The sequence below is a fragment of the Phoca vitulina genome, unplaced genomic scaffold, assembly GCF_004348235.1.
Source record: "Phoca vitulina isolate PV1807 unplaced genomic scaffold, GSC_HSeal_1.0 scaffold6, whole genome shotgun sequence".
Lineage (NCBI taxonomy): Eukaryota > Metazoa > Chordata > Mammalia > Carnivora > Phocidae > Phoca > Phoca vitulina.
The window spans coordinates 54,264,223-54,287,258 of NW_022589709.1; the positions used below are offsets into that span (position 1 = coordinate 54,264,223).

Below are 23,036 nucleotides of genomic sequence, written 5' to 3' on the forward strand. Positions count from 1 at the left end.
GATGAGCAAGCAGCCCGATGTGGGGCTCGATCCCAGGACCCTGGGATCATGACCTGAGCCAAAGGCAGACGCTCAACGACTGAGCCACCCAGGCGCCCCACCTATAATCTTGCCTCCAGCCTAAAAGTAGGGATATACTATGAGGTATAGTAGCCCCCCACTGCATCAGTTTTGCTTTCCATGGTTTTGGTTACCTTCGGTTAAGTGCAGTCTGAAAGCAGATGCTCCTCCTTCTGATGTATCACCAGAAGGTTAACAGTAGCCTAACACTGTATCATAATGCCTAGTTCAATCACTCCCCCATCTCATCATGTAGACATTTTATCATCCCATATCATCACAAGAAGGGTGAATGCAGCACAGTAAGAAATTCTAAGAGACCACATCACATAATGTTTATTATGGTATATTGTTATAATTGCTCTACTTTATCATTAATGTTGTTAATATCTGTTAATACCTAATTTATACATTAAACTTTATCGTAGGTATGTATGTGTTAGAAAAAACAGTACATACAGGGTTTGGTACTATCTGTGATTTCAGGCACCCACTGGGGAGGGGTGTGTCTTAGAACATATCCCCCTGCAGATAAGAGGGGCTACTGCAATCTGATAGCAGTGAAGACCTTAGGCTCTCTTATTGTGGGAGATTTGGGTTCCAAAATTAAGTGTGCTGTTAGTACTAGCCATGTTAATTAGCCAACCTCAGGTAAGTTTCTCTTTTTGCAGTTTCCTTACCAACCTAAGGCTGTTGTAAAGATTAAATGGGATATGCACATGCCAAGTCTTTGCCCTAGTACTGGGCATACTGCACACTCTAAAGGAACTGTTACAGGAAACTAAACGGGCAAGAGGAATTAACATTATTTAACCAAGTGAATTACATAGTCTGGGCTGATGATTCATGTCTTTAACTGGTTCATCAGTTACTAGAAATCTCAACACTCTGAATTGCAGCAGTGGTTCTTAACTAGGGGCAATTTTGTTTCCCAGGGGACAATGGGCAATTTCTGGAGACACTGTTGCTTGTCACAACTGTGTGTGTGGTGGGGTGCTGCTGGTATCTACTGAGTAGTCAGGGGCGCTGCTCAACATCCCACAATGTACATGACAGCCACCACAACAAAGAATTATGTGGCAAAATGTCAACAGTGCCGAGGCTGAGAAACCCTGAACTAGAGCAGTGAAGCTTTAAAAACCAGCACACCAACAAGAACAAAACACAGGTCTCGGTCCCTCATCTCACTAGACTGTAGCCCAGAATGCCAGTTCAACAGATGATAGGGATTTGCAGCCAAGGCTAAAAACTAACAAGAGATTTTACAACACTTCTTTTGTAAGTTTGAGTATGACAAAGCAATTTATCCTATTTTACATTGATCCTTGATGATTAACTAACACATGCAAATTATCATGAAAAGTAAGTTTATGTTAAGAAAACAGGAAAAGCTTGTGGCCAATGTTCCTATTTCATAATGTCAAATAAAACGTATGGCCTTTTGAGAAATGACAGTTTGAGGTAAGAAGTCTTTAAGAAATAGAATGAACATTAGATATAATATAATTAGGTAAGAACAGGTCCACCAGGAAAACGCAAGCCAAAACCACAATAAGATAATCACATCTACTAGGACGGTTATAATAAAAAGGATAACAAAAGTTGGCAAGCATATGGAGAAACTGGGACCCTAAAGACAATGCTGGTAAGAAAGTAAATGGTGGGGCCACTTTGGAAAACAGCTTAGTAGTTCCTCAAAAGGTTACATGAAGAGTTATCACATGACCAGTAATCCCACTCCTGTACTTGCAAAAGAAGTGAAACATATGTCCACACACAAACTTTACATAAATGTTCACAGCATCATTACAACAGCTAAAAGGGAGAAACAAAACGTCCATCAACTGATGAATGGATAAATAACATGCGGTATGTATATCCATATAATGGATTATTTTTCCACGTTATAAAGAAATGAAGTATTGATGCATACTAGACCATGTACAAACACTGAAAACATGCTAAGTGAAAGAACAGTCATGAAGGACCACATATCGTATGATTCCATTTATAGGCAACATCCAGAATAGGCAAATCCAGAGACAGAATAGAGATTGGTAGGAGTTTTGGGCTGGGAGACTGGAAGAAAATGGGGAGTGACTGCTAGTAAGAATAGGGTTTCTTCTTGGGGTGATGAAAGTGTTCCAAAATTTACTGTGGTGATGGTTGCATAACTCTGTGAATATATGAAAAACCACTGAATTGTACTCTTTCATGAGGGCATTATACAATGTATGAACTAGTTCTCAATAAAGTTGCTACCAAAGCAACTTTTCTTTTTGACTTACTTAGATTCCAGTCAGAAATTGTATCATCATCATCAATTTCATCGTCGTCATCATCTTCCTCTTCAATTCCATCTTCATCATGCTGCTGAGCCACTGTCCTTGATCGATGAAAACGTGGCCTTATATCCTGTTCACTATCAGGAATTGTTTCATCTTCTTCAACATCACCCTTTTTTTTTTTTAAAGAAAAATTTTGATGATATTCAAATATCATTATAAGCTATTATGTACGTGAGTAAAAGAATCAGAATATTGAGAGATGATGCCATGTACATGATTTTGAAGTAACCCCCACACCTCTTTATTACCCCCACACCACTCCCCTCTGCAGAAAATAATTCTTTGTTGAGGAGAGAAAAAACTATCATATAACGCATGTTAGGTTCAGGCCCTTTTAACTGCATTACACTGTCTCCCATCAGCTGGAATAATCCAGAGTACCTGAATAAAATTCAGACCATATTTAATATATTTTAAAATAAACTACAAATAACTTGAATCAACAGGAAGTTTATGCTAACTCTACCAGTGTCACCATCTGGTTCCAATGAAGTTAAGAGTACGTTAGCACCCAAATTCATTGTTAGCTTCTATCTTTGAACTCTGTAGCATATAATATATAAGAAGAAACATACTTACACAGGGTCTATTTTAAATAAATATGCTATTAGTCAGATTCAAAGATTCTCTAAAGTCAATAAAAAACAACCTTGCCTATTAATCAGAAAACAGTTTCCTTACCTTAAGTAAGATAATATCTATATCTGAGTACTTCATGCCATTCACTAATACAGGAATCAATCTATAAAGAAATAAATTCATGAAACAAAGATCTAAAAATCTCATAAGAATTATTAAGAAGTCTTAATGACCTTAAGTATACTAGAAATACCAAAGAGACAACCACCACTGCTAATCTGGTCTTGGAACATGTTCTGTGATGTCTGCCCTTCTCAAATGATGAGTATTCCTAATACATATCCCAGGCCCCTTACATACTCTTGCATGGGATCTACCGGATGGAATCTTAGTAAAAATAAGGTAGACTGTCAATAGTGGTTAGAAATAAAACTAGTAACAAAAAATTTAGTAATTTCTCCCATAAGAATTTATCCTGAACATCCTAAGAAACATTCCCATTCTTAAAGATTTAGGTTTCTTGATGAAGTAACAAAACTGCAAACAATCTGAATGTCACTTAGCGCTTGGTTAAAAAATAAATTACAGTAAAGTTAAAAATGAAACAAAAATGTGTACATTTAATGTGGTTCCAATGGAGTTAAAATAATAAGATTACCCATGTAATTACTTGTATAAACAGACTATCTAGGAAGTATATACAAAAGAAACCGGTATTTTTGAAGAGAGAGAACTGAATAGGCTAAAAAGGGATAAAATTAATCATTTACTTTATTTCTAAATAGTGTGACATTTTTACAATTAGCCTACATTCAGTATTTGTACTCCTTTTAATAAAAGAGACGATGGTGTTTAAATATATAATATATTAAGTCTAAAGTAATTTATTCAAAAGAAATAAAGAAAGAGCCCTACCAATAAGGTTATTATAGCCTTCAATAAAGAAGTTAGGAAATTTTAATTTTAATTTCTTAAGAAATTAAGAACTTAAGGGCGCCTGGGTGGCTCAGTTGGTTAAGCGACTGCCTTCGGCTCAGGTCATGATCCTGGAGTCCCTGGATCGAGTCCCGCATCGGGCTCCCTGCTCGGCAGGGAGTCTGCTTCTCCCTCTGACCCTCCCCCCTCTCATGTACTCGCTCTCTCTCAAATAAATAAATAAAATCTTTAAAAAAAAAAAAGAAATTAAGAACTTAAATTTCCAATAAGAAAATACTTAAATCAGGATATCATATCTAATCTGAAGCATTAAGGTAATCATTAAAACAGAACCAAGACGTCTGTAAACATGGAATCCCAGGTATCGTGGAAAAGTTGGGAAAAAAAATCTACCAAAACACATAAAAGGTCAAAATACTAACTTCAGTTCCTTTTGTAGCTATGAGAATTTTAAGCTTTGACCAGTTTCTTAACTTTTGATGATTTCCTTTCTCACTGGCCCATCACATACTTAGAAGTCTACTGAGGATAAAAGGTTTTGAGAAAACTTGAGAAACAATTAAGGAAGTCCACAGTTATAGGGGCACCTGGGTGGCTCAGTCAGTTGAGTGTCCAACTCTTGAATTAGGCTCAGGTCATGATCTCAGGGTCAGCAGATCAAGCCCCACCTAGACTTCCAGGCTCAGCACTCAACGGGGAGTCTGCTTGGGATTCTTTCTCTCTGCACCGACGCCCCCCCTCCCCGCCCCAACGTTGGCATGTTCTCTCAAAATAAATGAATAAAATCTTAAAAAAAAAAAAAGTCCACAGTTCTCTGCTTCTGAATTCTACCTTTAATTGTTCTGAGTGGCTTGGGAAATGTGAACAGCCAAAAGAAATTCATACTCATGACTACCAGCTGTGGGTTTATTAATAAGCACTTTCCTTATAATCTAGTGAGAAAGATATTATGATCTTCATTTTACAGATGAGTCAACTGAGGCTCAGAGAGGTTACATTATTTCCAGAAGGTCATTAATTTTAAGTAATGGGAGAGTCAGAATTCAAAACCAGTTTGGCCTGACTCCAAAAGTAATTTTCTTTCCCCACACCAGATATAAGAAACTCTCATCTCTACGCTCATGTGTTAGGCCTTTGTAGAGGCCTTACTTCAAAGAGTTAAAGCTTTTAATGTCAAATAAATACGTGCAAAACCAATTTTGAGTACAACTCTACCATCAAGGAGATAAGTTTGTAAACACTTGTTAACTAAAGGAATAGTAAATAGGGAAAAGGAGTGGGATTTAAAATTCCCTTAATAGATATAAAAAATGTGGGACAGCCACACTTCCACGTTGAAAGTCCTTCTAAATTCTAAAATACAGATTAACAGTAATTTAACATTATAGCTAATATAACACACAACTATAAATAACACTCTATTTTATAAGCTACAGGCATTTTGCAGCAGAGTCAGATCCATTTCAATCACCAACAATTAAATCATTTATCATCTCTGTCAGTAATTTGGGGGAAATAGTGAGGACAGATGGCAGGCTATAAAATACTGCAGTTAATACGAGGTGAAGTAAAGAAGTAAAGACAGTGAGCCCTGTCTATTCTAAGATGGAAAAAATTATAAAGTTATGGAGAAAGAAGAGAAAGTTCAAAGAGAGAATATAGCTATTTGATGGAGTGAGGTGCCTGAAGAAAAAAATTATGCTATCCAAGACCATCAACTGAAACACTGGTTAGGTAAAAGACAACTCATATGAAAATCTATCTTTAAGTTTTGGGGCAAGATGAAGGGTCACTTATTTTCCCTATAAAGCAAAAGTGCTCAGAATGAAAGAAGAGAATTCAGAAGAGCAATAAAGGTTTGAATAGTTGCTCTAGTGAATGGAAGATAAAAGGTGATCTGGAACAAGAAAAACTAGCAGCATGAAGGGTCCACTTGACACTGAAAACCATGGATGTCTATAGCCATCAATCCTCCTGGTGGTGGAACTTTTCCCAACAGTGTAAGACAAGAAGCAAAGACAGTTTATTAGTCCAAAGCAGGGGAGATGCAGGGTAGCTGGACGTTTATGGTCAGTAGAGTTGATTTGTGGATCATTGATGTCTGTGCCAAAGAAAGAAAGAAAAGATGTGCAGGAAATAAGGGACTGATAAAGATGGGTAAGAAAATGAAGTTGGCAAGTGAGATACGGGGATTAACTGTGACCACATAGCAACATGGCATGTCTCTGATGAATTCCAATCTTGTACGGCAGATCATTATTTTTAGGTCTAATTGTAAAGGAGCTTTCTCTGAAAGCCTCATGTAGCCAATGAAAAAAGAGAATTTTTCCCCCTTTCTTTTTAAAAGTTAAGCTCTACGCCCACATGGGGCTTGAACTCATGATCCTTAGATCAAGAGTAGCATGTTCTACCAACTGAGCCAGGGAAGGTGCCCCAATAAAAAAAGAAATTTTTTAAAAAAAGATTTTATTTTTATTTATTTGAGAAAGAACAAGAGCTGTCACGGACAGGGAGAGGGAGAAGCAGACTCCTCGATGAGCAAAGAGCCCAATGCAGGCTCGATCCCAGGACCCTGCAATCATGACCTGAGCTGAAGGCAGATGATCACCTGAGTCACCCAGGCGCCCCCAAAAAGATCTGAGAGAGAGAATGCGAGTGAGCATGAATGGGGGGAGGGGCAGGAGAGGGAGAAGCAGACTCCCTGCTGAGCAGGGAGGCTGACACAGCTCAATTCCAGGGTCCCAGGATCATGACCTGAGCCAAAGGCAGACGCCTAATCAACTGAGCCCCCCGGGGGCCCCTGAAAATTTCCACATCTTAATGTTCTTTAATGAGGCTGTATTACTTTATTTTCAAAAAAAGGTTAAGCATTACTTCTTCTAAAAGTAAATGATTTTAATACATGTAATCAAATCATTATGTTGTACACCTAAAACCAATACAATGTTTCATGTCAATTATATCTCAATAAAATTGGAAAGAAATATTTTTAAAAACCTGATATAACAGCATTCATTGAATTAAAAATAAGCTTAGTAATACGCTAACCAAAAATTAAATAGCATCACAACTACTGGAAAATCAGGTTTTGGGGAGAAAAAACCCCATCAGAGTCTAGAGTCAAACTGAAATGATTAAAAAAAAAAAAGACCCATGCCATGAATTATCCAAAATTAAGATTATGATTTAGAATAAACCATCTGTAATAAAAAAAAAAGTCCCAAAAAACAACTGCTTCCTGAAAAATCTTTTTATTTTTTAAATGTTTTTACTTATTTATTTATTTATTCATGAGAGTCAGAGAGAGAGAGAGAGAGGCAGAGGCAGAGGGAGAAGCAGGCTCCCCGCCCAGCAGGGAGCCCGATGCGGGACTCCATCCCAGGACCCTGGGATCGTGACCTGAGCCGAAGGCAGACGCTCAACAATCTGAGCCACCCAGGTGCCCCCTTCCTGAAAAACCTCTTTAGTTACAACCTATGGTTATGCTAAGTAAAACTAAGTCTGACTTCTTTAGAACTTCATTCCCTGATAGCAGAATGCAACATAAAAATGTAAAAATGAGGAATCATTGTTAAATTTAGGAACAAGGTAGCATTCAAAAGAAGGAACACTTACTTAGGAAGATGCCTTACGAGTACATCTTTGCATATGGGTTGCTCAGCCAAAGTGAGCCAGAATTCACAGGCTTCTAAAGCGACATTTTCATCTTGATCTTGTGTCCTCTGTAGCATGTACTGAAAACAAAGAAGCATTAATATTAATCAGTTTAAATCACAAAATTAAAATAAACCTACTCCTTTCTCAGCAAGTTAAAGGTCCTCTGCTATCGCCTTGGAACTTTACAGTGATTCTCAACCTCAGCTTTGGATTTTTAAAGAAGTTTCCAAGTCAATTCTAAAATGCAGCCAAACTAAGAACAACCGCTTTAGAACGCTGCCTAATGAAAAGTGTTCCAACTATGTATGGTGTTAGCTGCTTCTGTATAGGCGTGTTTTCTTTTATGAAACCACTGAGATTTTACTTTTTTTAAATTTCTATTCTTTTAAAGATTTTATTTATTTATTTGACAGAGAAAGACACAGTGAGAGAGGGAACATAAGCATGGGGAGTGGGAGAGGGAGAAGCAGGCTTCCCTTGGAGCAGGGAGCCTGATGCCAGGCTCCATCCCAGGACGCTGGGATCATGACCGGAGCCGAAGGCAGACACTAACGACTGAGCCACCCAGGCGCCCCGAAACCACTGAGATTTTAAACATGTATTAATAAGCAGTTTTCTTAGAAACATCAAAAAAGTCCATTATACCTTTCATTAAAAAATGAAGAATCTTTTTATAACAATTATTCAACCTGTCTCTTGTATTATTTTCATGTATGTAAAGTGATATATACATATTATACAATTACGAAACTTAAATTTTTTTATCTTTGGAAGTAGGGACATTTCTTAATGCAACTATAATCTGTAGTCTCCAACATGCCAAGCCAAATTCACTCTTAATTGTAGGAACATCTGATCTGAAATTCAAAGGCAGTGTCTACCCCTCTTTAAAAAACCTTCACGTGCAAAAACAAAATAAATATAATCAAAGGTACGCATATGATTTCCCAGTGTACCTGGGCCTGGAAATGGGGTCAAGTGTTGGATGAAGCCTCTGTACATATCCTCTTCTAGACTGAAACATCTCCCATGGCAAAATGTGGCAACGCAAGAGTTGTGATAGGCCAAGCCCTATTACATTCCACACCATGTCCTACTACCATGCTGAGTATTTCTAAATAACTGTAGCATTTTAAATCAGCTCCCCCGCCACCCAGCCCTGTGACATGGCCCCAGCAAATGATAAGTATCTTTAACTTTCTGGTTAGCTCCAACTTTCGCTAAACCTTCAACCAACTTGACCTGATTCTTCTAAGCACTTCAGAGAGAACAGGTTCATCAGATAAAATGTCACTATTCCCATCTAATGCTGCTACGTATCTTTACAACTATATTTCCTTATGTTTTAGAAAAGGAGTTGCTATACACTATAGATGCTAGTCTTTTTCTAATAGGTCTTAGACCCCCATCCTTTAAAAAAAGATCTTCCCTCTCTACACCATATAAATCTCTGGAGGTGCAAAGGAGAATCTAAATAATGTATTATTTAACACACTTGGAAAGTCTATATACTACTCACATACTATGATCCAGTAATATGAAAATCAGGTGGTACGGTCTGCAGCTAGCAGGACTGAGTATTGCCCAAACGAAGTTATTTTGTTCTAATAATAATTTTATCTTGTTACTATGTATTACTTCCTTTAAATATGGTTAACCAATGATCACCGTACTCAGAATTTCCTAGTAAAATTATTTTAATTGCATAGGGATTGAAAGAGTTTTAAAATCTAAATGGTTTGCTGGAACTAACTATAACAATTACTATAACAAAAACAACAACAATTTCTACTCAGAAATTTCACTTCTACCATAAATCGTAAGTGGATCAGATCAGCTTTAACAGTAATGGGTGGAAAACAAACATTTATAATTACAAACTCCAATGACACAAGAATGTGCCACTTAACCTACCACAGTTCTAGTGATCATTTAACCTAACACGTATCTAGTGAACACAAATAATTTAAATATTTCTTAGTTATTCGTGTTAAAAGCTATCTATTCCTTTAAATAACTTTCCCCCTCTATAAACATCTTAAATCTCACGAAAGAAAAGTCACCATAAAGAGAACTTATAATTTTAAGATAATCATGAACTGTTTTTCATAGTTCACTGCCAACAATGTGTTATACAAATTTAACATTATACATTTTGTTCCCAAGATCTTTCTTGGGCGAAAAAGGAGGAGAGCGCTTATAAGTCACCTGTATTACCTCAACTATGTTATGCATGTGAGGAAGCAGGCGATCCATCCGAACTTCAAGCAACATCACAAGTGCCCGGCACACATTTTTCCGTACCTCTGGTTCTTCATCACCAGCCAATGCAAAGAGGTTCTATTGCATGAGAAACATTTTTTTCTAGTTAAGCATTCCAATATATTAGAAAGGTTTATACATAATAACCAGTCATCTGTAAGTTAGTAACATTTAAAGAAACCCTAAGAAGATAAGGTACAAATAAAGACTGAATTAACTGGCCTGCAATATTAGGTCATAAATAATTAATTAAATATAGGATGACAACTGCCAAAAGTATGATTTTGATAAATAATCTAAAGCCATTCTCTTGGCTCAGGTCATCATCTCATGGGTGTGAGATCAAGCCCCACGTTGGGCTCTGCACTCAGCGTTGAGTCTGCTTGAGTCTCTCCCCCTGCCCCAACCCAGGCTCACTCTCTAAAAATAAATAAATCTTATTAAAAAAAAAAAAAAATAGCTGGAGAGGAAAAGACTATTTAAGTCTCATTTAATGAACACTGAAAATGAAAGTGAAGTGCTTAAGGAACTTTAACAATTTGTTCACAATTGCTGTTATTAAGTTGTAGTAGTTCTGAAAAAGAATTCTATTGCTTTGAGCTCGTGGCCAGAAAATTATGCTTGACTTTCTGCTTTTACCAAAAAGGTAAAAGGGCCTTTAGAAATGCTTGCTGAGATTTAAGAGTCAAATTTTTCCCGACACCTCTAATTCTACAATGGAAACCAATGGAAAATGAAGCACCAGCCTTTTATTAGTCTGTGCCTTCAGCCTTCAGATTCTTAATAAAGAATAAGTTTAAGGTTAATTTTAAGTTTAAGATTATTCAGACTCAATGTTTTATGTTTCAACTACTGCAAATGAACTGGGAGACTCAATTTACATTTGGAATTTGAATAGTATATTCAAATAAAAAATTTCTAGTTAAGATATTAAACATCCACAAACCATAATTGATGTTTGTACCATAAGTAAAAAAATCAGTTTAATAGAGGAAAAATGCTTTTATTTTCAGTTAACAAAAATCACCAAGTCTACACTGTATCCAATTTTAATACTATGAGAAATAATTTAACATTTTCTAACTTTCCCAAAAGCAAAAGGGGGAGGGGGAGAGACAAATCTTACCTCAATAAAAGAATCAATGTGCAACATCAGAGCTTGAGTCCTACTGATGATAAACTGATTGACACATGCAACAGCATGAGACCTAGAAACAAAATTTAAAATTTAACACATACTCACTACAGCTTTTTTCTATTTACAGAAGATTGACAAGAACTTAACTATTCCTCCATAAAATAATTATGGTGTATGTATAACCATAAATGTGTTTATACATACATATACATGTATATACACATACACACCCTGAAAAGCATGAGTTAAATTTCTTTGTATATTTAACACAGAATATGAGTGATATTAAGTGAAAAACACAGGTTCCAGAGCATTAAGTTAGTACTTCTCTTCAAGTGTAAAGTGTCGGAAAGGACATGTGCACATTTTTAATAGTGTATACCTCTGAAGAGTGGGAAGGTGGATAGAGGCATAATGGAAATCTGTTTTGCATACCTACAGATTTTAAAATAATGGCTATTTATTCCTTTTAAAACTAAAAATGAGGAAAGTCTATAGTCTTTGTGTTCAGACATAGCCAATTCAACTCCATAGCAATTCCTAATGGCACTACCTTTAAAGCCAATCACTTCTTCCCTAGTCCAAACCATAATTTCCTATCAGGATTACTCCAACAGGCTCTAACTGGTTTCCTGACTTCCACTATACCAAACCCCACTACAACCTTTTAGACACAGATGAGTAACATCACATTACACCCTTGTATAGATTGCTCCAAAAACGTACAATCTACTTTTCCTACAAAAGATCAAGTGGTAAATATTATAAGACCTCTGTGGCAGCTTCATTTCCCATCCCCCAAACACAACCTTTTAAAGTATAAAATCATTCTTAGCTCACGTTACGGGCTCAATTTGGCCCCATGGGTCACAGTTTGCTGACTACCGGCCTAGACATTCCACTATAGTGTGGTTACTCCTACTCTCCTAACTTCATTTCTTACTGCGCTACAAAGTTTTCTTCTTTTGTCACTGTAAAAGGCTTGTCCCTAACTCCAGGACCTTTATACTTCCTGTTCCCTGTCTTATACGTCCTTCTCCCTGACCTTTCAAAGATTTGCTACTTTACTTTGTTCAAGGTCTCTGCACAAATGCTACCTTTACAGAAAACCTTCTATATACGATACCTGTGAATCACTGTCTAATCCCTTATTCTCATTATTTTTCCACAGTATTCATCATGAAATTATTTCGTTTTCCTGTTTCCCTTTTCTGATAACCCAAGAGAAAAAGACAAAAGAAAAAGGTACTACAAACAGCCAATAAACCTATGACAAGATGTTCAACATGACTAATGACAGGTAAACCATCAAATTCATAATGAGACACAATTTTTTATTTAACTGGCAAAAATTAAAATACATGACAATACTAAACGCTGTGTACCCAGAGAATCTTATGCTTTGTTAATAGAGTATAAATTGATGCAACTACCCTGGAAAACTTTGGTTTTCTTTCCTTGTTATTTGCCTCATGTACCAGAAATTCCTCCCCAAAGATTTTACGTCCTTCTAGAGAAACTCTTGCAAATAGACAAACAGAGACAAGCAAATAAATGTCTTCAGCTGCACTACCCACAACAGCAAATACCTGGAAGCCACCCAAAAGCTGGCCGGGGGTGGGGGGTGGTGGGGAGGAACATGAATAAACTGTGTAATCAGATGCCAAGTAGTATACAACAGCCAAAACAAATGAGCTATAATGACAAAATATGGATGAATCTTAGCAACATAATATTAAATTTAAAAAGCTGCCAAAGATTAAATTCATGAAATACTTTTTATAAAGTTAAAAGCAAAGACATACACACACAGACATGCATTTTACATATATATGCAATACATTTATTTTTTAGGGACGCTTGGGTTGCTCAGTCAGTTAAGCATCTGCCTTGCCTCAGGTCATGATCCCAGGGTCCTGGGGTCAAGTCCTGCATCGGGATCCTTGCTCAGTGGGGAGCTTGCTTCTCCCTCTGCCTGCCTCTCCCCCTGCTTGTGCTCTCTTTCTCTAACAAATAAATAAAATCTTTTAGAAAAAATTATTTTTTAACAATGCAAGAGAAGGAAAAGTTGAGATTAAATGTGGGTTGTTGTCATCAAGACCTTAGCTTTTGTTTTAGGTGGTAGATTTGAGTGATTATTAAAAATAATAAATAACTAAAGACAAAATGGGGGGCGCCTGGGTGGCTCAGATGGTTAAGTGTCTGCCTTCGGCTCAGGTCATGATCTCAGGGTCCTGGGATCGAGCCCCGCATTGGGCTCCGTGTTTGGCAGGGAGCCTGCTGCTCCCTCTCCCTCTACTGTTCCCCCTGCTTGTGCTCTCTCGCTCTGTCAAGTAAATAAATAAAATCTTAAAAAATAAAGACAAAATGGAAGTGGGCCATGATGAAAACATCATGAGCCAAAAATCATAACCCAACTTCGTGTACCTCTGGTATGATTTAAAAAATAAAATGGCTCTAATTTTTCAATTGCTTAGTCATGTGATGGATAAAACTACATTCCTTTGCCTCATTCTATATTCTCAAAGTTCAATAGTTATTGAGATGGAAAAACATTTTTAAGAGTACAGAAGAAGTATCAGTTAAGCTATATAAATAAGATATTAAATAAAAATGTAGAATAAAATCCTATAAAGATGGAGTTTAGTGTACTGCTAAAATATACAGCAGATACATTTATCCAAATACACATTAAAATGGAGAAAAATGTTTAATGGTATGTAGAACAGATTCTCAAAACGGGTAATAATGAACATTCACTGAATGGAAACATTTCTGTATTACTGAACTCTGCCTACTTAAGTTTAAACAAATGACCAGCTACAAAAATGTATTAAAATTACAAAAAACTTTTATGTCTAGCAATGGACATAACCGCCAGGAATATGTTTTTTGGATTTTTCTGTTTTTCTTTTACTTGCTAAGAATTGGTCACAAAAAAGTGAGTTTCTGAGAAGTAACAGGCAAATTACCACAATTTCTTTCATCACCTTAGTTCAAAGATTAAAAGACAACTTCCTAGGGAACATGAACTCTATCTAGTTAACTATTTAGGGATGAGTAGCATTTTATTTTGAAAATGTTACTACTTATTTGCATGACACTACCATAAATGAGCATCTATTAAGTTTCCTCTCTGAGAACAACGCTGCATTAAGTACCACTTAAGATGAAAAGTAACTAAAATTAAATCGAGATAAAAGAAAAAGAACTAAATACCGAATTTAAGCAAGAAAAAGATGCCTGATTACCCTCTGGTCACACTGTTTAAACCATAATCCTCTGAATACAGCTTGGAATCTTGGAGTAAGCTCTAAAGGACATCTAAACTAACAGTTATAGCATATGCATTAAAGTCCATGCTGTTGGATGGATATCCTTAAATAACCACATCTAGGATCCTGCATAACTTCTACTTTAAATAGTAATATGGTTTTTGATCATTCTACATAAAAACACGAAGCACTGACAACTGGAAACAACAAAAAAATCAAAGCAACTAACAATCAGAACAGCAATGACTTTTCCACAGTAACAATAAACAAAAGACAAGTTAGATTAAAACATGTAATTGGAAAAGAGGGAAAAAAAAGTACAGCAGTTTGGGGGAACTTCTGGTGTCGTTACAGACAGGAATCTTACACACTTAAATAGTGTGAAAGCATCATGATAATTATAGCTTGATAGGACAACAGATGATAAATTAGTCAAAGGTTAAATTAACATTTAAATATATTTCAACAACTATATGCTAGGCACTGTTCAAGAAACTAAGGATATACAGAGAAACAAAGCAGGCCAAGGTTAACTTCTGCCCAAGCAGACCTACTGATTTCAAAGTGTACTCATAAATCCTTCCACCTTCACGCTCAAAACGTTTTTAATTAGATGCAAAACTCTTAATCTAAAATTACTAAATAATCCAGATGTCATACTGGAGGAATTTTTACCACACAGCTGCAAATGAAGGTACATGTAACTTGGCAAGATCCATAAATTAAAACAAAAACAACCCCAAAACACAATGAATTTCAACCTTACACAAAGGACCTTAAAAGCATGCCTGTTAATCACTACAAATGTAATTAGCCATATAGAAGGTAAAGAACTATCCTGTTCAATTACAATTTCATCAGAAAAAGTTAACAGTTCATGGGTTTTGCTATTAAAAGGAGTAAATTTCAACTACTGAAGTTCACCTTTGTGGAACATCAGTATCTTTTGTCAGCCACAAAAATATTAGGTAATGCAAAATAAGAGAGTGGTCAGGCTTAGAGTTTATGAATTAATTTAATACTGGCTACACAGATACCTTATTTTTGGACTACTGTGCTTGAAGAACTGTAGAAATTTGGGGATCATGATGTTGAGAGGACGATCTAACACATCACTATCTAAAATCTCAGCAGAATCTTCACAGATCTTCTGAAGGGCACCAAATGCTCCCTGTGAAAGACATTTATATTATTAGAATTAATTAAAAATGAAGCCATTTTAAAAGCAAATTGAGGAATATTGACTAATTTGTATGCATTAATGTTCTCAGCCCACATAAAATACTGCCTCGTAAAATCCACAAATTTAGTCATCAATTTTAAGACAGAAATCACCATGCCACTAAGTTACCTAAAATCTCAGTCCAAATACAATGGTACGTTTTTATCTTAGCATTTAATAACTTAAAATTAGAGGATATTCTGGTTGGCAGAGACTGCAATAAAAAAGCTAACTTCTCTCGAAATATTCTTGTTAATTTTAAGTCAGAAAGAAGTCTTAACATCATTTAAAAATTATGTATATGTAAACCATTCACTGGATAATGACGAAGTCGGTTAAAAGGGCAGAAAATTCAAATTAGCAACTATTTCCCTATAACCATTTTTACACCAAAGGGGCCAACCTAGAGCTCCTATACACAATAACCTGCTCATTACCTCAAACTCTAATTTACTGCTTATAATTCCATCAGCAGCAGAAACCTGGTGCTTATTTCCATGGTACAGTTAACTGAAGAATACTTTCTCTTTAAAATGTGACTTACATAGAAGCTCCATAATTTCATGATTACTGCAGTTTTACTTTTTTATTCTTGGTAAGTGCTTGTTTTAAAATTCTAATCTCCTTTTGTATTATTACCACTATACCAAAGCACAATTTAAATTTAATCAATTCTTACTCAATGGTTGAGTACTAGTATCATTTTAGTTTTTCTGGAATCTTAATGTATTTCTAAGGTGTTACTGGGAAATGTATATATGAGAAAGAAAGATTTTTTTTCTAGGGAGGGAGAAGCGTAACTTTAAAGACCCCTTTGCTCACTCCCTCTCTCCAGTCCCGCCTTTCCCTCTTTCAGATCTGGTAACAAACTGCCTTTTTTGTTAGGTTATTCCTTTAAAGAGGCAAAATACCTAAAATGGTTTCCATTCAAAACAGATTTCTACACAAACTAGAGGCCTGGTAATGAAAGAGATATTTACAAGTACTGATAAATAGTGAGAAATCCATAGACTCCCTTTCCCACATGGAAAGGTTGCTACTGATCAGTGGCAAACAGGAGATAATTACTACATGATTAAAGCTAGATTACATATACTTCAGCCATGTCACAAAATAAGAGGCACAGAAACAATTTAGAGAAGGCAAAAAAGTGCTCATGGTTGGTAAATTTAAGCCTATCTTCGAAAAATACCACATTAATGGTTTAACTGATTATACTTCCTTGTAGTAATTATAGTAAAGAGGCTTTATAACTTAACAGTCCTTATAGAAACTGTAAGATAAATGGTCACTAATGTAAAATAAGAGGGTAACTTGAAGATTTCAAGTTTTTGAAGTTGTAAGTTTCAGAGCAGTTATTTTTTCCAAAAGTTACAAATACACAACATGACAAGAAAAATAGACAAGAAAATGTAAAAAGCAAATTTCTTTACCTCACAAGTGTTGTAATCTTCAGAATCCAATAGGCTACAGAGTTTCGGTAGGAGGTCAGGCCAGTTCTGCAATTCTCCTTTGGAGGCTATGGTTGTAATCAAAATACCTTAAAAAAAAACACATATGTTTAGGCAATCTGACTGCATTATGTCAGATACTGCCACGTGAATGCACGCATGCACACACATTCATTTAAACGGCCCACATCAGTCCAGGACCTCCAAACCACATCAACAGTAACATTCACCAAGGACCCCCTTTTCACCACATCTGTAGAAAAACCATAGCATAAATTGGAGGTTTCTAATCTTGTTTTCCAACACTTTACCCTCTTTTGTACTTTTAACAATTATTTGTACAAAAAGTCTATACAACTTGCGCTTTTCCAATAATAACAAGAACAGTTCCACTCATTAAAATTATAGTTGACCCTTGAACAAAGTGGGGGGATTAGAGTGCTGGCCCCCTCAGTCGAAAATTGACACGTAACTGCTTACTCCTCAAAACTTAATAGCCTATTGCTAACTGGAAGCCTCAATAACATAGTTGATTAACAAATTTTGTGGATGACATTATTTTATATGGTTTTTACAATAAAGCTAGAGAAAAAATGTTATTAAAATCATAATGCAAATACATTTATTGTACCTACTGAAAAATCAATTCCACATATAAACAGACCCACGCAGTTCAAATCTGTATTGTTCAAGGGTCAAACGTGTTCCTCCTTTACAGAAATTGTACACAAAAGAGTAGAAAGACAATATACCAAAACATGAGCAGTGCTTATCACTGGGTGATGAGTATGAGTCTGTTAGTTTTTCACAAAAATACATAAAGCGAAAATCAGCTCTCTGATCTAAGCTAAGATGGATCACAGCCATGGACCAAGGTAGGGAAAATGAAAGTAGATGAGCCATCAATGATAATAATCCATGTGTGCAACAATCCGTCTGGTGTGGAAAGACCCACACACTCCTCCACCAGTTCCCACCACTACAGGATCAAGGATGAATCACTGGTAAGGTGATCTTGGATTCTGGAGGCTGAGGGTCACATGCTCACTGATCACGTCACTCTGACTGGATTGTTTCAACGTGTTGTGTAGCTTAGTTGTGATAGCAAATGAATTTGCAAATATACAAATACATAACAAAAGTTTTGTGTTAATGTTTCCCTCTGCCTTAGCAAATTTAACATGAATAATATTCTTCGTTTGATGATTATAGACCTTTTAGTACCATAATTAAGATTTGTATAAACTCTGACAGTGGGCAAATTACATGTACTCTAAACTTCAAAATACTAATTTGTAAAAGTGAAAAAAAAAAAGTGTTCTCTTGTTATTATGAGAATTCAGTGAGATATGCAAACAAAATCCCTGCCTGGCATACAATAAATAATCAATGATTATTACTAAACAGCAAATTCTACTTGTTTGGGTGTATAAATTGTATTTACGGTTTTGAGAAGGTTGCTCCCAGTGGCAAAAAGAGCTAAAAAACGTAAAGTTGTTGGCCAATATGCACTCTGCACTAAAAACAAAAAACAAAACCTAAATTATATGGTAAGAGTCAATGGATTGATAGCATTTTTAAGCTATAACCCTTAAAACAGTCTTCTAGTAAGATCAAAAAGCATCAAGGCTGCTCCTTCTTACCAATTATTCTTTCATAAAGTTAAAATTTGTAAGAATTGAGGGTGAAAGAAAGCTCTGGATCTGCCTAAAGAAAACTAAGCATGTCTTAAAACAAGCAGTAACAAAAATTAAATGCCAAGCTACAACTTGGCACTAACAGACGGCTGACATTCATTACTTCTGCTAGAAGAGCATTAGAGAATGTTGATCGACCAACAAATTCAAATTTAACTGGCCCGTATAATTTCATCCACTCCCCCAAAAATCTTTTTCCCATATTATATAAACACACATAAAGGATAGTCACTAAAATAATAAAATTACAAACCAACCATACACTTTTTTTTTTTTTTAAAGATTTTATTTATTTATTTGACAGAGAGAGACACAGCGAAAGAGGGAACACAAGCAGGGGGAGTGGGAGAGGGAGAAGCAGGCTTCCCTCGGAGTAGGGAGCCCGATGCGGGGCTTGATCCCAGGACCCTGTGATCATGAGCTGAGCTGAAGGCAGATGCTTAACGACTGAGCCACCCAGGCGCCCCCCAACCATACACTCTTTAACAAGAGAATCAATTTTACATTTGTCTAATGGATTACCACATAGTCAACAAAATGTGGTCTTTTCAAATAAACTTCCTTGGCAAGATTCCTAATATGTACTGTTAAGATTAAAAATATTTGAGAAGTCTGGCATACACTCACCATTCTTTTTTACCAGTGTCAAGAGTTGGCAGAACATTAGGAAGGTATATGAGGGTCCATCAGAACAAACCAGGAATTCCCTTTTCTCAAATCACAAATGCCCTCCATCCCATTTAAAATCAGTGTTAATAATGGCAGTATTTAAGACATGTATATTTTGAGAGATGTCAGAGAGCCTTTGCTTTTTAAGTAAAAGATGAACTGGGTACTTTTCAAACCCACCATGAGACAAAAAATACAAAAGTAAAGAACTTTCAATGAAAATGATTTAATCATTATGAAGGTTCTTAACTGACTTCCATTCAACCAACCTGCCAGATTAACAGAAGCTTTCCAGGTCCTTGTAAAATTTAGCTGCTTAAAGCCCATGGCATACTGAATGCTGCCCGTTAGTAGGCCACTCTTGAGTCCTCCTGACTATTTCTGCTTCCATGAATGCTATTACCAAAAGTCGGTTGTGTTTACTCCCAAACCTATTTATACCAGCTATTATAATTAAACATTTTAATTCAATATTACATAAACTGATAGTTCTTTTACCCAAGCTGGACACTCTGGAAAGACTCAAAAATTGCTGTAATTAGATACAGACAAGGCAAATATTAAAAACAAGGGTAGACCTAGTAAATAGTAAAACCTAAGGTCCTATTCTTTAGTTGTTTTACGAAGTTTTCTTTCCATGTAAAAAAAGTGAAACTGGAAATTATATCCCATGTATTACACAAGGAAGTCAGATAATAACGAACTCAAATAAAAGGTAGTAGTCCTAAATTAATATCATTTGTTAATGTCCCACTTCAATGAACTTTGATTAAGCAACTACCAGTTGCTCTGGTCTCACTACTTGAAGGATTTTACTATAATAATGAACATTATTTCCAAAACATTTGAAAAGTGGCAATGAAAAAACTCCCCTCCCCCCTCACAATTCAACATGAAGCGGATGACAAAAATTCCTATGAGAATAGTCCAAAAAAAAACCCAGTTACAAACCGGATAAGCAAACTACCGTAACAATATAACTTACCTACAGTGGCTCTAATCAAAGGAGAGGAGTCACCAATATTGTTTAAACATTCACTCTTAATAAAGTCTGTCACACCATTTGGGAAGTTCTGAAAATGTGCTTTCACGTTATTCTTCAAAATGAGACCACTCAATGATCTTGTGGGTTCATCTGTAATAAAACAGTATTATTGACTTTTAAAGTAGTTTTCATTTCAAAATATATAAAAGCAGTAACTTTTAAAATACTTATAGTCAAAAATTGATTGCAACATTCCAGTAATTTTGCTATAACCAGGGGAAAAAAAAGTATCATAAATGATTATCGAAAGATTAGCTCCATGATTTGTAGTTCAGAGTTTCTCAACCTTGGCATTATTGACATTTTGGGTCAGACAGTTTTTTGTTGGGTGTTGTCCTGTGCATCCTATGATGTTTAATAGTATCACTGGCCATAGATGCCAGTATCACCCTTCCCAAACTGTGACAACAAAAATGCTTCCAGATAATGTCTGGATTGTTGGAGGGGTGGGAGGGGTGGGATGGGTGGGGTAAACTGCACCTGGTTGAGAACCACTGACTTAGTTTAAGAGTTAATTTAGTTTCTATATGGCCACTGTACTCAAGCTTTATTGGAACCTGATATAAACATCAAATTACAGATCTGAAAATATTAGTGACTAAAAATATCCTATTAAAAAATTAAGGGGACAAAGAATATATGGGATCACCTTCACATACAAATAACTGACGTTCATTTTTATCATGTTTTTCACTTGACTCTGAGCTAAAAAAAAAGGTAAAACAGTTTTAAAATTTCCGTAAGTTAAAAATAGAATTTACATGAAAAAGTTTAGTCCCTAGATGGGTGTTAACAAATTTTTAAAAGAAATTTAATACTAGTAGAATGTAACTGATGCTTTACCAATTGACACCACCACCAGTATTAGCAATAGTTAGTATCTTCTGAATGCTTATTAGGTACTAAACACTGCTAAGTGCATTCCAAACAGTGTGCTTTTAATCCTCACAACCTCATGAGACAGGAGTTATTATCCCCACTGCACAAATGAAGAAACTGAGGGCTGTGCCAAAGTCACACAAGGCTATTAAGTGGGGAAGCCAAAATATGAACCTCAGGAGTCTGGCTCAAGCCTAGACTTTGATGCATGCTACAGTATCACCCTCCTCACAAGACTGGAAGACATGAAGAGCTGGTGTGGTGAACAGAATACGCTATTACAGCACTACTGTTTTACAAACGCTATTAAAAAATAGAATACTCTGAGCTTGTTCTAGGTTGCAGTATGCTCCCATAGTCTGATTGGCACTGAGATATTCTAGGTTGACACATACTGAGGGGCAAAAGGAGAGCAAAGTTTCTTTGCACATAAAGATTCAGGCCATCAGAGCATTATACTCTAAAACCTTTTATGTCACCATTTAAAAACTTCTTTCTGGATTCAATTACAACCCATTCCAATGAATAAATTAAAATGAAACAAAAACAGTTCTAAATTCTCTTGCAAGTTTAGAACTGCCATAAAATAAATGAATATCCAGATACTTAACTTCTTCAAGCAATTATCCTTTCGTTTAAGTTAGCCCTTAATAATTCAGTCATGTAATTTTATCTTAAATGGCATGTATTTGTTTATAAGAAAGTCACTACTGTTTTTACAATAAATGCTGTAAGATAAAGAGTCTTGGTAAGTCACAATACAAAGCAGAAATGGTTTAAAATTAAAAAGTATTTTATATTAAAATATTTACTTTAGTTAAGGTAAAACATACCCTGTCCTAAATCCAAAAAGCCACCAATCAACCATTTACTTTTTTAAAAAAAGTTAAGGCTTTACTCTATTGTACCTCAATTTGCTTATAAGCAAATTGGACCTCAATAAGCTGATAAGATGAGCTTATCTCTGAGGTCTCTTCCAGATCTAAAATTTTACTCCATGTAAAAATTCCGTGTAAACAAATTCACAAGAGGATCATGAACAGATTACTAAATAAGCATTTTGTGTGTGCTCTCTCTGAAATAAATGTTAAAAAAAAAAGATGTCATTTACGTTCCTTCACTAATATGATGGCCCCAATGCCAATTTTCTTTTAAATAGAAAACTAGACGTTGTAAACTTGTGTCCCAAGTAAGACACAAGAAGAAATATTAACTGTTACACAAATGTTAAGCTCTTACTATGTCCTTTGAGAAATGGTGACTAATGAATTGGAGGTAGTTACACCCAACCTCTCTTGCTATTTGAATTCTATGTTTGCTTTTAAAAATACCTCTTATTCAAAAAAAAAAAAAAAAAAAAAAAAATACTTCTTATTCTTACATCCCCAAAAAGCTTCAAGAAAGTATAATATCCTAACAATCTTTAATATTTGGAATTTAGGATGTGCACACTGACCTGACAGAGTAAATGGCTTGGTGAAAATAAAGTTTAAAATTTTCAAGTAAAACAATGAGTTTAGAAAAATTCATTTACTATATACTAAAGTTCTTTAAATAACAACAGATTTGATTACAAATTAGTATGTGGCAAAAATAAAATTTCTATATTAAGAAAGAATCAAGTACATTGAAGAAACTAAGAATATTAATTGCTGAATTTAAATGTATGCTGAAGGAATTTCTAGTTTCTTAAAACCTAGATTTAGAAAGTTTTAAAGTTTCCACTACATCCCTCAATCACAAATTAAAATCCCTAAAATTAACGAGAATATATTTGAAATCAAAAACAAATCACTGTGCTGTATAAATTATCAAAAT

General features: G+C 35.5%; 1 protein-coding gene across 4 annotated transcripts in view; it reads right to left on the reverse strand.

Annotated features, from left to right (window-relative positions):
• TNPO1 (transportin 1) overlaps positions 1-23,036 on the reverse strand; it is an 89,491-nt gene that overhangs the window by 22,236 nt on the left and 44,219 nt on the right. For all 4 annotated transcript variants that reach the window (XM_032404236.1, XM_032404237.1, XM_032404239.1 and 1 more), the window contains exons 4-11: positions 20,280-20,429; positions 16,911-17,017; positions 15,293-15,426; positions 10,969-11,050; positions 9,798-9,920; positions 7,539-7,657; positions 3,090-3,150; positions 2,349-2,517 (exon numbers count right to left, since the gene is read on the reverse strand). In XM_032404236.1, coding sequence (XP_032260127.1) covers positions 2,349-2,517; positions 3,090-3,150; positions 7,539-7,657; positions 9,798-9,920; positions 10,969-11,050; positions 15,293-15,426; positions 16,911-17,017; positions 20,280-20,429 — 945 coding nt within the window. The remainder of the gene's footprint in view (positions 1-2,348; positions 2,518-3,089; positions 3,151-7,538; positions 7,658-9,797; positions 9,921-10,968; positions 11,051-15,292; positions 15,427-16,910; positions 17,018-20,279; positions 20,430-23,036) is intronic.